Source organism: Rhinoraja longicauda, chromosome 15 (genome assembly GCF_053455715.1).
Source record: "Rhinoraja longicauda isolate Sanriku21f chromosome 15, sRhiLon1.1, whole genome shotgun sequence".
NCBI lineage: Eukaryota > Metazoa > Chordata > Chondrichthyes > Rajiformes > Arhynchobatidae > Rhinoraja > Rhinoraja longicauda.
The window spans coordinates 41427346-41443173 of record NC_135967.1 but is presented as its reverse complement, the minus strand read 5'-3'; the positions used below and the strand labels follow the sequence as shown (position 1 = coordinate 41443173).

At 42.9% G+C, this 15828-nt stretch overlaps 1 protein-coding gene across 7 annotated transcripts in view; it reads right to left on the bottom strand.

Moving 5' to 3' along the window:
* Positions 1-15828, bottom strand: part of tenm1 (teneurin transmembrane protein 1) — a 1669493-nt gene that overhangs the window by 129719 nt on the left and 1523946 nt on the right. For all 7 annotated transcript variants that reach the window (XM_078412545.1, XM_078412546.1, XM_078412547.1 and 4 more), the window contains 2 exons: positions 13783-13929; positions 3361-3577 (listed from right to left, as the gene is read on the bottom strand). In XM_078412545.1, coding sequence (XP_078268671.1) covers positions 3361-3577; positions 13783-13929 — 364 coding nt within the window. The remainder of the gene's footprint in view (positions 1-3360; positions 3578-13782; positions 13930-15828) is intronic.

The following is a 15828-nucleotide window of genomic DNA, read 5'->3' as shown; positions in this document are numbered from 1 at the left end:
ATTTTGTTGAGCGCATGGTGCAGTTTTGGCGGGCTGATGGATGACAGTACAAAATGCCACAAATTACCAATTTCCATCTCCCCACGTTTTAGTTTTTTGTTTAGATTAGATTAGAGATATAGCACAGAGACAGGCCCTTCGGCCCACCATGTCCGCACTGACCAGCTTTCCCCGCACTCTAACACTATCCCACACACACTAGGGACAATTTACATTCTACCAAAGCCAATCGACCTACAAACCTGTACGTGTTTGGAGTGTGGGACGAAACCGAAGATCGTCAATGACATTTGCACAATGTCTTAATAGTAACCACCATGCTTATGGCACTGGATGCAAGCTTGCTCCAGATAATTTAACTAGAAACTGGAAATAGATATTTCAATTGAGCGTGCAGGCACGATGGAGCAGTAGTGGAGTTGCTGCCTTACAGCGCCAGAGACCCGGTTTCGATCCCGACTATGGGCGATGTCTGTACAGAGTTTGTACGTTCTCCCCGTGACCACGTGGGTTTTCTCTGAGATCTTCAGTTTCCTCCCACACGCCAAAGCCATACAGGTTTGTAGGTTAATTGGCTTGATATAAATGTAAAAAAATTGTCCTGAGTGTAAGATAGTGTTAATATATGGGGATTGCTGAGTAGGTGGGGACTCGGTGGCCGAAGGGCCCCGTTTCCGCACGGTATCTCTAAACTAAATAAAAACAAGGCACCCTCCTACACCACCATCCAGTGCATTTGATTCCCATTCAATTTTGCTTGATGACCACTGACCTTCAATATATGGAGAGGAGATTTGTGTGATCAATTGAGAAGCAAATTCAGATTACAGCGGGTTAAACATCATATCTACCGTTTGAAGTAACAAATGTATTGCTGAAGTCAATTCTGCCAAATGACTTTGCAAATGATGAAACAGTAAAATGCCTTTTGATTAAAAAGCCCATAAACATGACTAATATTAGTTTCTGTAATATCCATCTTATTTGTCTGAACATAATAGGGAGGTAATGGAAGATTTTGAAATTAGTCACTCTGCAATCATTACAGACTATATATTTTAACAGCCGCGGGGAAATCCAGGATTTTGAGTGAAGTTTTAGCTTACAGGTTTTCAGACTAATTGCATGAAGGTGATAGATATTATTGAGCTTGTTTCTATGATCACGCTGAGCTAAGTTTGTTTTCTATACAGCGTTCCCAGCTGAGAATAACAGTAAAGACTGCCCTCTGAAATGGAATTTTGTTTTTTTCTGGAAGAATTAGATCTCCTGAATAATCCTACCACAACCAGAGAGCAGTGCTGAACTACTATCCACCTCTTTGGTGACACTTGGACTATCCTTGATCGGACCTTGCTGGCTTTACCTTGCACTAAACGTTATTCCATCATCATGTATGCAGTATAATGTGGATAAATGTGAGGTTATCCACTTTGGTGGCAAGAACAGGAAAGCAGACTATTACCTGAATGGTGGCCGATTAGGAGAAGGTGAGATGCAACGAGACCTGGGTGTCGTGGTACACCAGTCATTGAAAGTAGGCATGCAGGTGCAGCAGGCAGTGAAGAAAGCGAATGGTATGTTGGCATTCATAGCGAGGGGATTTGAGTATAGGAGCAGGGAGGTTCTGCTGCAGTTGTACAGGGCATTGGTGAGACCACACCTGGAGTATTGTGTACAGTTTTGGTCTCCTAATCTGAGGAAAGACATTCTTGCCATAGAGGGAGTACAGAGAAGGTTCACCAGATTGATTCCTGGGATGGCAGGACTTTCATATGAAGAAAGACTGGATAGACTCGGCTTGTACTCGCTGGAATTTAGAAGATTGAGGGGGGATCTTATAGAAACTTACAAAATTCTTAAGGGGTTGGACAGGCTAGATGCAGGAAGATTGTTTCCGATGTTGGGGAAGTCCAGAACAAGGGGTCACAGTTTAAGGATACGGGGGAAGTCTTTTAGGACCGAGATGAGAACGTTTTTTTTCACACAGAAAGTGGTGAATCTGTGGAATTCTCTGCCACAGAAGGTTGTTGAGGCCAGTTCATTGGCTATATTTAAGAGGGAGTTAAATGTGGCCCTTGTGGCTAAAGGGATCAGGGGGTATGGAGAGAAGGCAGGTACGGGATACTGGGTTGGATGATCAGCCATGATCATATTGAATGGCGGTGCAGGCTCGAACGGCCGAATGGCCTATTCCTGCATCTATTTTCTATGTTTCTATGTTTCTATGTATCCACACACTGTAAATGGCTCGATTATTGTCTTTCTGCTGACTGGATAGCACGCTACAAAGGCTTTTCACTGTACCTCGGTACACGTGACCATAAACTGAACTGAAACTGAACTGAACTGAACTCCTGACACAAAGAAACGAAAATGAAGCAACATCTTATCACCTTTGTTTTTTCCCCCCACATCTTCAAGACTTCCATCAACATTTGGAAGCACAGTAACTTCAATTTAGTGGGACATTTGTTTAGCCTTAACCCCTTAACACTAAGAACCTGAAAATAAATATTAGTTTGGGATGTATGACAAAAAATTATGCAAATGCTTCTTTAAGATAAAGGTTTTAATAGACTAACCGGGGGGGGGGGGGGGGTGTAAAATAGAGGGGATAGAGAAGTGTAATGGAAAGGCTATGTAGGATTGACACAAATATACAGGTCACTCATTGTCAATAGGTATTGGCTATGTCCAGAGTTTTTTAAATCCCACAAAAATCCTGAAAATATGTCTGAAAGCAAAAGGTTTTAATAGTTTAGTTTAGTTTATTGTCACGTGTACTGAGGTAGAGTGAAAAAGGTTTTGTTGCATACTAACCAGTCAGTGGAAAGACAATGCAATGATTACAATCAAGCCATTTACAGTATATATATATATATAAATGACAAGGGAATAACGTTTAGCCTAACAAGGGGATTATAGACAATAGACAATAGATGCAGGAGTAGGCCATTCGGCCCTTCGAGCCAGCACCGCCATTCACTGTGATCATGGCTGATAAACCATGTAAACCGGAGAGAGATATAATGGAAAGGCAATGTGGGAATGATCTGAATGAAAACAAGATGGATTCTTCATAGGTTCTAGGAGGAGAATTAGGCCATTCGGCCCATCAAGTCTACTCCACTATTCAATCATGACTGACCTATCTTTTCTTCACAACTCCATTCTCCTGACATCGCCCCCTTACTAATCAATAGTGTTACACACTCTTTGTGTGTTACCGGACCTTGTTAGTTATCAAAGCCGAACGATCCTCGTAATTTGTATTCAACATTTATAATCTTGCAATTTATGCATGTTACTTTGACTCAGAAATGTTGATACTGTAGAGAATTAAAGAGTTGCAATTACTTGCTGTCAAACAGACCGTCACTGGGGAGCACATGGGTGTTCTCTTTGCCAACCAGGAACTTGATTCTATCATAGAAGAGTCTTGGGGGTTGGAAGGGAAAGGGCAATTGGCTTTGCTGAATCAGGTCAAGTGGGTCAGGTGACCCCTGGCAGAGCTGTCCAGTGTAACAAATGGTTTGTCTGCAGCAGTCCGGGTCCATGCAGTCTGTTAAACCATCTGGAAGAAAACAGAAGTGAAATATTGAACATTAGTATTATGGCACCATAATTCATAATATTTTGCTGTACATCAAAAGGACTGTCAAACAATTTTTTTAAATCATTTTCATGGCTGGCACGGTGGAGCAGTGGTAGAGTTGTTGCCTTACAGCGCCGGAGACCCGGGTTCGATCCTGACAATGGGTGCTGTCTGTACGGAGTTTGCACGTTCTCCCCGTGACCACGTGGGTTTTCTCCGTGTGCTCCGGTTTCCTCCCACATTCCAAAGACCTACAGGTCTGTCCGTTAATTGTTAGTTGGTGATAGGATGATTCAGTAGCCTGATAACAGCTGGGAAGAAACTGTCCCTGAATCTGTAGGTATGCATTTTCACAGTTCTGCACCTCTTGCCCAATGGGAGAGGGGAGAAGAGGGAGTGACAGGGGTGAGACTGGTCCTTGATAATGCCGCTGGCCTTGCCGAGGCAGCGTGAAGGTAGATGGAGTCAATGGAAGGGAGGTTGGTTTGTGTGATGGTCTCGGCTGCATCCTCAATTCTCTGCAATTCTCTGATTGTCGACTTGCTTTTGATTCAACAAAGTACCTTTCCTGCTATCAATTGACTATCAGTCATGTTTTGAATGTCGAATCTTACAAGGACTATTAAACAGAATTTTTGTAAATTACCCATTGATGGAACTAGCACCTAAGAACAGGAAGCAAAGGGAATTAAAATGACAACAGCCAGGCACAATCTGTTCACCTCCAATACCTACAACTTGCCCCATCCCTTGGGGAATTATTAAATATCAACCAAAAATTAAAGTCATTTTATTCTACTGAGTCTGAGCTATAGGGAGAGGTTGAGCAGGCTAGGGCTCAATTCCTTGGAGCACAGGAGGATGTGGGATGATCTTATAGAGGCGTATAAAATCATGAGAGGAATAGATCGGGTAGATGCACGGAGTCTCTTGCCCAGAGTAGGGGAACCAAGGACCAGAGGACATAGGTTTAAGGTGAAGGGGAAAAGATTTAATAGGAATCTGAGGGGTAGCTTTTTCACACAAAGGGTGGTGGGTGGATGGATCGAGCTGCCAGAGGAGGGAGTTGAGGCAGGGACTATCCCAACATTTAAGAATCAGTTAGACAGGTACATGGATAGGACAGGTTTGGAGGGATAATGGCCAAATGAAGGCAGGTGGGTCGAGTACAGCTGGGATATTATGTTGGCCAGGTGTGGGCAATTTCAGCCTGTTTCCACGCTGTATGAATCCATGACTCTGCTTAGGGAAGAGCAATTTGTGATGTCCCATTTGCCACCCTAGTTTTAACAAACTGCATGGATTGCAACTCAAAGTGCTCCTGGTATATTGGACTCAATGGCTACATCTTCCGAGCCAAGGAAAACATATTTTGCTACGTCTTTAAGTCTGACTTAAGTCGGTAAGACATCCCCGCTCTCCTCCAGCTAAGTAGATACATTAGGATTATTATCAGGTTTTAACTCCTGAACATTTTTTCTAATTTCACAGCAAATCACAAGGTATTTCAGTTTGCACTGACAGGATTAGTTGTTAGAAACCTGCAACCGTCTATTTTACGCCTGGACTGATAATAGGTTCCATTTTAAAATTCCAGCGATCATAAGTGAATAGCTTCCAGTTATTTTGGTGCGTTTTACGTTGCTTTGAAAGGGTTGGTCAGCTAACGGGTGAACAGGTTGGAACAGGTTATTCTCCCTCATCAGTGTCATTATTAAGTGTGACAGTTCATGCAGAATCACAGGTACTGACAGTATCGCTCGCCCAGGATTGCAGCCCGGAAACACGACATTTCCACCGCTATTATAATGGTATCCGCAGTTCTGACACTGTCATCGAATGAACTTTAACTGCATATCCCAGATATGTTTTTCTATTGAATACCCATCAGATGACAGGGCTAAAAATAAACTCCCAGGCTGTCATTTTGTTTCCTCGACAGTTGCTAAAACTATTTAGGTGGAGCAGCGGTAGAGTTGCTGCCTTACAGCGCTTTTAGCGCCAGAGACCCGAGTTCGATCCCGACTACAGGTGCTGTCCGTACGGAGTTTGTACGTTCTCCCCGTGACCTGCGTGGGTTTTCTCCAAGACCTTTGGTTTCCTCCCACACTCCAAAGATGTACAGGTTTGTAGGTTAATTGGCTTGGTAGAATTGTAAATTGTCCCTGGTGTGTGTAGGATAGTGTTAACATGCGGGGATCGCTGATCGGCGCAGACTCGGTGGGTCGAAGGGCCTGTTTCCCCGCTGTATCTCTAAACTAAACTAAACTATTGTTAATCTTCCATACAACATTACCCTAATTCTGCACGTTTAATTGGTGTCTTCCAGCATTCTGGGGATCGTCATGCTGATCTGAATAGAAGCTCAAATGTCTACTCTGATTCTTTTCATTTACTATTTGACCTCTGTATAGTTGTCTGATGGAATATTTCCAGTGCAATGCCTTGGCTATATTTTATGTTCTTTTTCCACCTGTACTTTATCTACAATAGGAACCAGAGGAACAACTTTCTCACACAAAGAGCGGAGGGTGTATGGAACGAGCTGCCGGAGAAGGTAGTTGTGGCAGGTACTGTCACGACATTTAGAAACTTAGAAAATAGGTGCAGGAGTAGGCCTTTCGGCCTTTCCAGCCAGCACCGCCATTCAATATGATCATAGCTGATCATCCAGAATCAATACCCTGTTCCTGCTTTCTCCCCATATCCCTTGATACCACTAGCCCAAAGAGCTATAAAGATCTAATATTAGATATTAGTCTAATATAAGATATAATATAAAGAGTTTGAAAGACATTTGGACAGGTACATAGATAGGAAAGGTTGTGAATGATATGGAACAAATGCAGGCAGCTGGAACTCGTGTAGATGAGGCATCTTGGTTGGCATGGGCAAGTTGGGCAGAAAGGCCTGTAGTGAGACTATATCTCACTTTTTAACAAGCAAAACTGTGGGAAACCTATTAGGGTATGTGCATTATGCTTCCATCATTTTACCATTTTGTTATGATATTTAATAAACGTGTATTATGTTTATAATATTTAATTTATTCGACCCATCCTTTCTCCCATCCTTTCTCTTCAGAGATGCTGCCTGACCCGCTGAGTTACTCCAGCATTTTGTGATGCCTTTATTCACAATCAGATGTAAACACAAATCTAATTTTAACATTAATTCAACCCCAAGAAATGCATCACAATAGTGGCTCAAAACACTGAGTGGCTGCTCGCTGAAGCTTTTTATAGCTCTTCCATTCAATTAACCTTGCATGCACCTCAGATGTGGCATGAGTAATTCAACAATAATTTGGACGTCTTTTACAAAGTAATTACTTTATAACTCATAGAATACAGTGTAGATTAACTCCCTTGTTACATTAAAAAAAAATCCCTGCAACCTTCTATTAGTCGTGATGTGGGTAGAGCATTTTTTTTCCAATTTGCATCTGGCAACAGCTTTATAAGCAAGGCAAATCAGGCACAGTGTAGGACCAGCAACAAAGGCACGTACTGCATGTAACAATCTTCCACTTAATGAACTCCACAAGCACTGAACGGTGTGCTGTACGAAATCAGAACTTCTGTCCACCATGTCTAACTTCCAGTCTCCTGGAAGCACATCGAAGGTTACGAGGAGGAGGCAGGAGAATGGGATCGAAAGTGAAAGATAGATCAGCCGAGATGATTGAATGGCGGAGTTAATTCAAGAGTCAAGTGTCATATGTTCCAAACGGAACAATGAAATTCTTACTTGCAGCAGCACAACAGAATATGTAAACATAGTATTGAGTGAACAATATAACAAAGAAAAAAACATTACACACACACACACACATATATATATATATATATATATATATATATATACACATAAACATAGCACAAAAAGTAAGGAAATTTGTGTTTGGTAGATTATTTCTTTGTTGTAACAATGCTTCTTGGCAATAAATCTTATACCGTTGGAAAGCCTGTTTATTTCCATTTTAAATGGTGCCACATTTGTAAGGAACATGCATTTGTGGGATGAGCAGCAGAGCTGAGTACATGGGTTGCGCCCATGAAAAATTTGCCAAATCTTCTCTGTCAATGCCAAACAGCTTATTCTGCTGTTGCTATTGACTCTTGTTTTGAGCTTCTGGTACCCCCAGGTGCTGACAAGAATGGGATGCCATCCCACAACAGTGTGTGACCAGGCTGGTGACCAGCATGAGGAGGAGGTGCCAGGTTGTTGTGGCTGTGTATGGTTCTTCCACACGCTACTGAGGCTCCTGTTTATTAAATGAATAAATTGTTAAATTGCCAATATGTCTTGTTTCTTCAGACTTCAATCATCCAATCCACCAAACAACACCGAACAAGAGTCAATGGCAGAATAAGCTGTTTGGCATTGGCAGAGAAGATTTGGCAGATTTTTCATGGGCGCAACCCACATACTCAGCTCTGCTGCTCATCCCACAAATGCATGTTCCTTACAAATGTGGCACCATTTAAAAGGGAAATAAACAGGCTTTCCAACGGTATAAGATTTATTGCCAAGAAGCATTGTTACAACAAAGAAATAATCTACCAAACACAAATTTCCTTACTTTTTGTGCTATGTTTATATACATATACATACACACACATAAAACAAACACACATAAGACAAAATCAATGCAACCATATGCAACAGTTCATGCCTATATGGGCCGAATGGCCTAATTCTGCTCCTATGTCTTATGGTCTTTTGATCTCCTTGACTGAGGGACACAAACTCGCCAGGGAGCAATGGGCAAGTGTCCGTCATTGTCCATCCGCATTGGTGTCCCATAAATGCATTTTTCACTGAGTGAGAATACGTCGGCAAAATAATACTCAGGAGTCTCACACGCTTCTATGGAAGAAGAGCCGGCAGTTTAAATGGACAGACGTTAATACAAAATAACTATTAGGATAACGGAACATCCACTGATGGAACACACAGTGTGGTATCAGCTTGCACAGTATTGAAGAAAGCATATATTTGTATTACTCACTCCTTGTTGAAGCAGTGTTATTGATCGGCTTCCAAAGTGAAACACAGTGGTCTGGATGTTATGGAACAATTAAGAGGGGCTGTCAGCAGGGTGACAACTAGACCCGTCTCGAATGGGCATACGGAATGGAATGGAATACTTGATACTCTATTGTCACATGTGACAAGGCACAGTGAAATTCTTTGCTTGCATGCCCAAGATGCAGTGGGAGTGGAACAATGTTTCAGATGAATATATTCCAGCTTGATCACAGCCAAGATTTGAACATTAATTGAAGTTAGGGATTTGGGCACTGGGATAGGAAAGTGGACTGTATTCTTGATTAGTGCGGGTGTCAGAGGTTATGGGGAGAAGGCAGGAGAATGGAGTTAGGAGGGAGAGATAGATCAGCCATGATTGGCCTAATTTGAGTGGTCTAAGATAGATGGTCTAATTCTACTCCTATCACTTATGGCCTTATGGACAAGGCAGCACTCCTTCTCCTTCTCAACAATCCACCTTTTATTGATTGAAAGATATATGCCTGCAAGATGGTGCCCAACCCAGGTAACTATTTGCATGCTAGCCACAGAGGCAGATCTGCAATCACATATTGCAATCGCTGCACACTCTTAAATCTCTACTCCTACAGACACCACGAATGGCTCGATTGTAATCATGTATTGTCTTTCCGCTGGCTGGTCAGCACGGAACAAAAGCTTTTTACTGTACCTCGGTACACGTGACAATAAACTAAACTGCACTGAACTGCATGGAAGCAGGCCCTTCGGCCCACCGAGTCCACGCCGACCATTGATCTTGATTTATGGTGGTATTTATTTCACAAAATGCTGGAGTAACTCAGCAGGTCGGGCAGCATCTCAGGAGAGAAGGAATGGGTGACGTTTCGGGTCGAGACCCTTCTTCAGATTGATGTCAGGTGGGCGGGACAAAGGAAGGATATAGGTGGAGACAGGAAGATAGAGGGAGAACTGGGAAGGGGGAGGGGAAGAGAGGGACAGAGGAACTATCTAAAGTTGGAGAAGTCAATGTTCATACCGCTTGGCTGCAAGCTGCCCAAGCAAAATTTATGGTGGAATTAGCTACAAGGACCAGATGGCCTACACCAATCGTAATTCTCATGTTCAGATGTTTATATTCTTCATTATGACTGGTTAATGAGACACAACCTTTCACACAGATGCCAAAATCATTGCAGAAGGTTGCTCTGAATTTCTAATCTGTTCCATGGTAGATGCCCACAGAAGGTTTTGTGAACATGTGTAGAAGGATTAACCATTCAGTTACGGTGCATCTCAAAATCTGGACAGGTAGGAGTTAAAGAAATAGCTGTTTACGCTGTGTGTTGAAAGTCCTACGATTGATCCAAGGTTTTCTATTAATACGATAAATTACAGTGGTTCTTGATTATTGCGGGTTTCAGGGGTTATGGGGAGAAGGCAGAGGAATGGGGTTGAGAGGGAAAGACAGACCAGTCATGATGGAATGGCAGAGGAGACTTGATGGACTGAGTGGCCTAATTCTGCTCCTATCACTTATGAAATAATGAGTGACAGAACAGATTTGAGGGGGTATCTCGCCTATTCCTGCTCCAATTTCTTATTAACTTCCATTTTGTACTGCAATGACTTGATGGGCCGAATGGCCTAATTCTGCTCCTATCACTTATGTAATAATGAGTGACAGAACAGATTTGAGGGGGTATCTAGCCTATTCCTGCTCCAATTTCTTATTTACTTCCATTTTGTACTGCAATGACTTGATGGGCCGAATGGCCTAATTCTGCTATAACTTATGAACTTATGAATTGTTGAAAGCTTTTCAAATAGGACAAATGGCCAAAACAAAAGAAAAAAAGAAAAAATTAGGTAAGTGACATAGTTTATAGACATATTTAGAAGCGAACCTTGAATTTAATCTCATGAATTCTAATCATAGCCTTCCATGGGATAACTGTAATATCATGAGATAAAATTCAAACACATGTTTGGAACAATTCACTATTTTTTTCTACAGATGGATTATCCGTAACTAGTCTGAAGAAGGGTCTCGACCCGAAATGTGACCCATTCCTCCCCTCCAGAGATGCTGCCTGTCCTGCTGAGTTACTCCAGCTTTTTTGTGTCTATCTTCGGATATGTTAGTTGGAGGTAGACTTTGTGCTGTGCGCCATAATTTGGAAATCACAATTCTTACAGTTTAGTTTATTGTCACGTAGACCGAGGTACAGTGAAAAGCTTTTGTGCCTGCTATCTAGTCAGCGGAGAGATTACATGATTACAATCGAGCCATTCACAGTGTTCAGATACATGATAAGGGAATAATGTTTAGTGCAAGGTAAAGGTATTATTATATAATAATAATAATAATAATACTAATACATATTATTTGTCATATGTAGGTTGGCACAGGGTCAACGGTACAATGAAATGTATTTGACAAGACAACGGGTCACCTCAGCAGTAATATTCCAAGGATAAATAAGATTTTTAAAATGACATTAGTAAGGTAAAAAGACAATATTAAAAATAGGTTAAAAGACAATATTAAAAATAATCAACATATATGATGTGAAATGTGTTCATGAGTTCAGAAGCCTGATGGCCTGATGGTGGAAACTGTTCTTAAGTCTGGTGGTACGCGCAGCCATACTCCTGTATCGCCTGCCTGACGGTAACAAGGAGAACAGCCTGTGTGCTGGGTGGCTGTGGTCCTTGATGATGCTGCGTGCCTTCCGCAGGCACCGCCGGTAGAAAATGTCCTGAATGGCCGGGAGACAGTTGCCAGTGATGTGCTGTGCCGTCTTCACCACTCTCTGTAGTGATTTGTGGCTGTGGGCAGAACAGTTCCAGTACCAGACTGTAATGCAGCCCGTCAGCAGGCTCTCGATGGTGCATCTGTAGAAGTTTGTGAGGATGCTGGCGTTCATGCCAAACTTCCTCAGTCTTCTCAGGAAAAAGAGCCGCTGGTGGGCCTTCTTTGTTATTGTGTCCGTGTGCAGTGTCCAGGAAAGGTCCTCAGTGATGTGCGCACCGAGGAACTTAAAGCTGCTGACCCTTTCAACCTCAGCATCACCGATGTGGATGGGGAGGTGTCCACTCCCCCGCTGTCTCCTGTAGTCCACCATCATCTCTTTAGTTTTGCTGACATTGAGAGAGAGGTTATTTTCCTGGCACCAGCTGTTTAGTGCCTTTACCTCCTCTCTGTAGGCCGTCTCATTGTTGTCTGTGATGAAGCCCAAGATGGTCGTGTCGTCAGAAAACTTTAGGATGCTGTTTGAGCTGTGCTTAGCCGTACAGTCGTGCGTGAACAGGGAGTACAAGAGAGGAGTCCGAGGGTCACCAATAAGGTAGATAGTAGTTCAGCACTGCTCTCTGGTTGTGGTAGGATGGTTCAGTTGCCTGACAACAGCTGGGAAGAAACTGCCCCTAAATCTGGAGGTGTGCGTTTTCACACTTCTAGACTTTTTGCCTGATTGGAGAGGGGAGTAGCCAGGGTGCGACTCGTCCTTGATTATGCTGCTGGCCCGGCCGAGGCAGCGTGAGGTATAAATGGATTAGTGAATATCAACAGTGGTGTGTGTAGTTTACAACTTGTGATGTTTACCACATACAAAATATTCCAATTAACAGCTAGTACTTTGAGGAAACAGAGATGGAGGGAGTATCGGTGGAGATGATTAGCTCGATAGAACAAAAGCAAGGTGGAGACGCAATCAAATCTGCTCCCACTCACCATCTCGACTCACTCTTGAATATTAACTACAATGGCATTTTGCTTAAGAGATTGTGGGGGCAGTATGGACTTTTATTACTGGGAGAAGTCAACGTTTGAGAAAATTGGACAAGGTCTATCACACATGGTGATTAGGATGGCCCTTCTCAAGATCAATTGGATGCAATTTCATAATGGACTGCAATTACAGTAAGTCTGTAAATGTTATTGATTTCACAGCAGAGGTACATGGGCAGTAGAAAGGATGAAACAATTTGTCACAATTTCTTCTTCACTGTTACAAGAGTTATGGGGACCACATTTTACGTGTAAGAGGGGAGGGGGGTGGACACAGGGTGGTTTTGATTCACAGATCGGTAGACAGAGGGGAGAGGTGTTTTGATTAATCTTTGTCCGCCCTTCTGCAAATCAAAGCCTCTGTATCCACCTATCACTCGCCAGGCTTTGTCCCACCCCCAACCCTTCTGGAGATTTTTTTCCCTTCGTACAATCAGTTTGAAGAATGGTCCTGACCGGAAACATTGCCTATCCAGGTTCTCTTCACTCATTTGTATCCACCTATCACTTGCCAGCCTTTGTCTCCCCCCAACTCCTCCTTAGATTTTTTTCCCCAGCACAATCAGTTTAAGGAACTGTATGTCCTGACCTGAAATGTCATCTATCCATGTCCTCCAGAGATGCTGTCTGACCCATTGAGTAACTCCAGCACTTTGTATTCTAACAGCATATGACAATGCTTTCGAAAAGGTTTGAAGGCGATGAAAATATTAGGAACATATTTCTCCATATCTTCCATATAGGAGGATTAACCAACTCATCAGGAAAACTGGCTCCGTCCTGGGGGCAGAGTTGGATTCATGGGAGGTGGTCTTGGAGGGGAGGATGTTCCTCACAAACTGCGCAGCATCCTGGACAATACAGCACACCCCCTCCATGACACACTGGTCAACCTGAGGAGCACCTTCAGCAACAGACTGGTTCCACCAAGATGCAGCACAGAACGCCACAGGAGATCCTTCTTCCCTGTGGCTATCAAACTGTACAACTCCTCCCCCTTCTGTCGTGGGGTAGACTGACTCCCCTCCCCACGCGCCCCCCCCCCCCTCCAATCTTTGCACATCCCCGATCCCTCTATCGCTAGATAGAGCTCTGAAGGATAGCGGAGTCAGGGGGTATGGGGAGAAGGCAGGAACGGGGTACTGATTGAGAATGATCAGCCATGATCACATTGAATGGTGGCGCTGGCTCGAAGGGCCGAATGGCCTACTCCTGCACCTATTGTCTGTTGATCCTTTCCACTCGTCATTTTAATTTCATGTTTCATGTATTTTGTGTTTTATGACTGTTGGCAGATCAATTTCCCTCCTGGGATAAGTAAAGTCGTATCGTATCGTATCGTGTTGTATCGTAACATTCAGTTTGTGAATTACTGTACCTCCATCATTGTCTCGGTTGTCATCACACGCCATCTCCATGATGACGTTGCATCCTGCTCCACTCCAGCCGGCTTGGCAGACACAATGCCATCCATTCTGGTCCAGCGTACATCTTCCATTTCCATTGCACAACCCAGGGCATCCCTCTGTCCGAAACATCGACAAAACGTCGACAAAACCATTAATGTTGTGCAAATAATAACGTATCCTTAATATGTGCATTTATGAACATAAGAGTATCGGGAAGGAAAAGGAGAACTCCTTTGTTTTAACGGTGACACACTTAGGATTGACACATAAGCTTAAAAAAACAAAATCTTTGCTTGAATAAAAATTAGCGCATGGATCTAACAAAAGATGCAAGCTGACTTTGACAGTTAAAATAAAATGCTGGGGATATGCAACATGTTATTCAGGGTTTGATGAGAGATAAGCTGGTTCACAAGTTCAGAGTTCATATGTCATAGGATTTAAGCCATTCGGCCCATCAAGTTTACTCTGCCATTCAATCATGGCTAATTTATATCTTTCCCTCTCAATCTCATTCTCCTGCCTTCTCCACATTACCCCTGACACCCAGACTAATCATATTAGTACGACCTGGTCATGACGACACATAGCACTGCAGATGCTGGTTTATGAAAAAAGACACAAAGTGCTGGAGTAACTCAGCGGCACTGGCAGAATCTCTGAAGAACATGGATAGGTGACGTTTCAGGTCTTCAGTTAGAAGGTGAGTCCCGACCCAAAACGTCACATAACCACGTTCTCCAGAGGTGCCGCCTGACCTGCCAGGTTACTCCCGCATGGCGTGTCTTTTAATAGTTATGACCCTTCTTTGAAATTCAATGGAAGGACAAAGGCGGGGAGGTTACAGTGGGAGTAGAACAATGTCCTTGAAAAGGCAACCAACTCTGTGCATTTGTGAAAGGTTTGGCAATTGGCTCACCTATACATCGAGTAAGAACTCTGCAGAGAATACCACACACTGTTTATGAGACTAAGTTGGAGGAAATATGTGCATGTTGCCACCTTATTTACATGGTTGGAAAAATGATTTGGAAGGAAAGGAATTGTGATGCGTATGATACATTAGGTCTGTTCATATGGGCTATGGGGAGAAGACAGGAGAATGGGGTTAGGAGGGAGAGATAGATCAGCCATGATTGAATGGAGGAGTAGATTTGATGGGCCGAATGGTCCAATTCTGTTGCTATCACTTCTGACCTTATGACCTTATCAACTGAAACCAACTGGCAATTTTAATTGAAATAAACCTTATGTTACATGGCGAAGGTATTTATTCACAAAATGCTGGAGTAACTCAGCAGGTCAGGCAGCATCTCGAGAGAGAAGGAATGGGTGACGTTTCGGGTCGAGAACCGACCCGAAACGTCACCCATTTCTTCTCTCCCGAGATGCTGCCTGACCTGCTGAGTTACTCCAGCATTTTGTGAATAAATACCTTCGATTTGTACTTGCATCTGCAGTTATTTTCTTATGCTACTTATGTTACATGGCCATCACTTTCCTTTATAAGTAAAATCATGTTTTTATGCATTTTCCTGTAACTACATAGTTTTATTTCTTTGTTGCCATTTTTTCTTCAGATTAAATTCAGACACTCTGTTGATCCCTGCCACAAAGATCTCCAACAATGTGTGGTAACATTTTGTACATTATATTCAGTTCCCATTTTGTCTTCCTGCCTTACAAAAACAATTCATTTCAGATTAGGCAGTTGCTACATTGCATTGTAGAGTCTATCAAGTCATTACTGTATCAGGCCACAAAATCTGCATCAAAAGAATGAACTTATAAGGGACACACATTTGCTTCCTCGCTGTAAATGTTGCTGTCCTAGTCATTTCAAATATCCTTTCTTGATTAGAACATTTCTTGATTAGAACGGGTGTCAAGGGCTATGGGGAGAAGGCAGGAAAATGGTATTTGGAGGCGGAGATCAACCATGATTGAATGGCGGAGTAGACTCGACCATGGCGGAATGGCGGAATGGGGCCATGGCAGAATGGCGGAATGGGGCC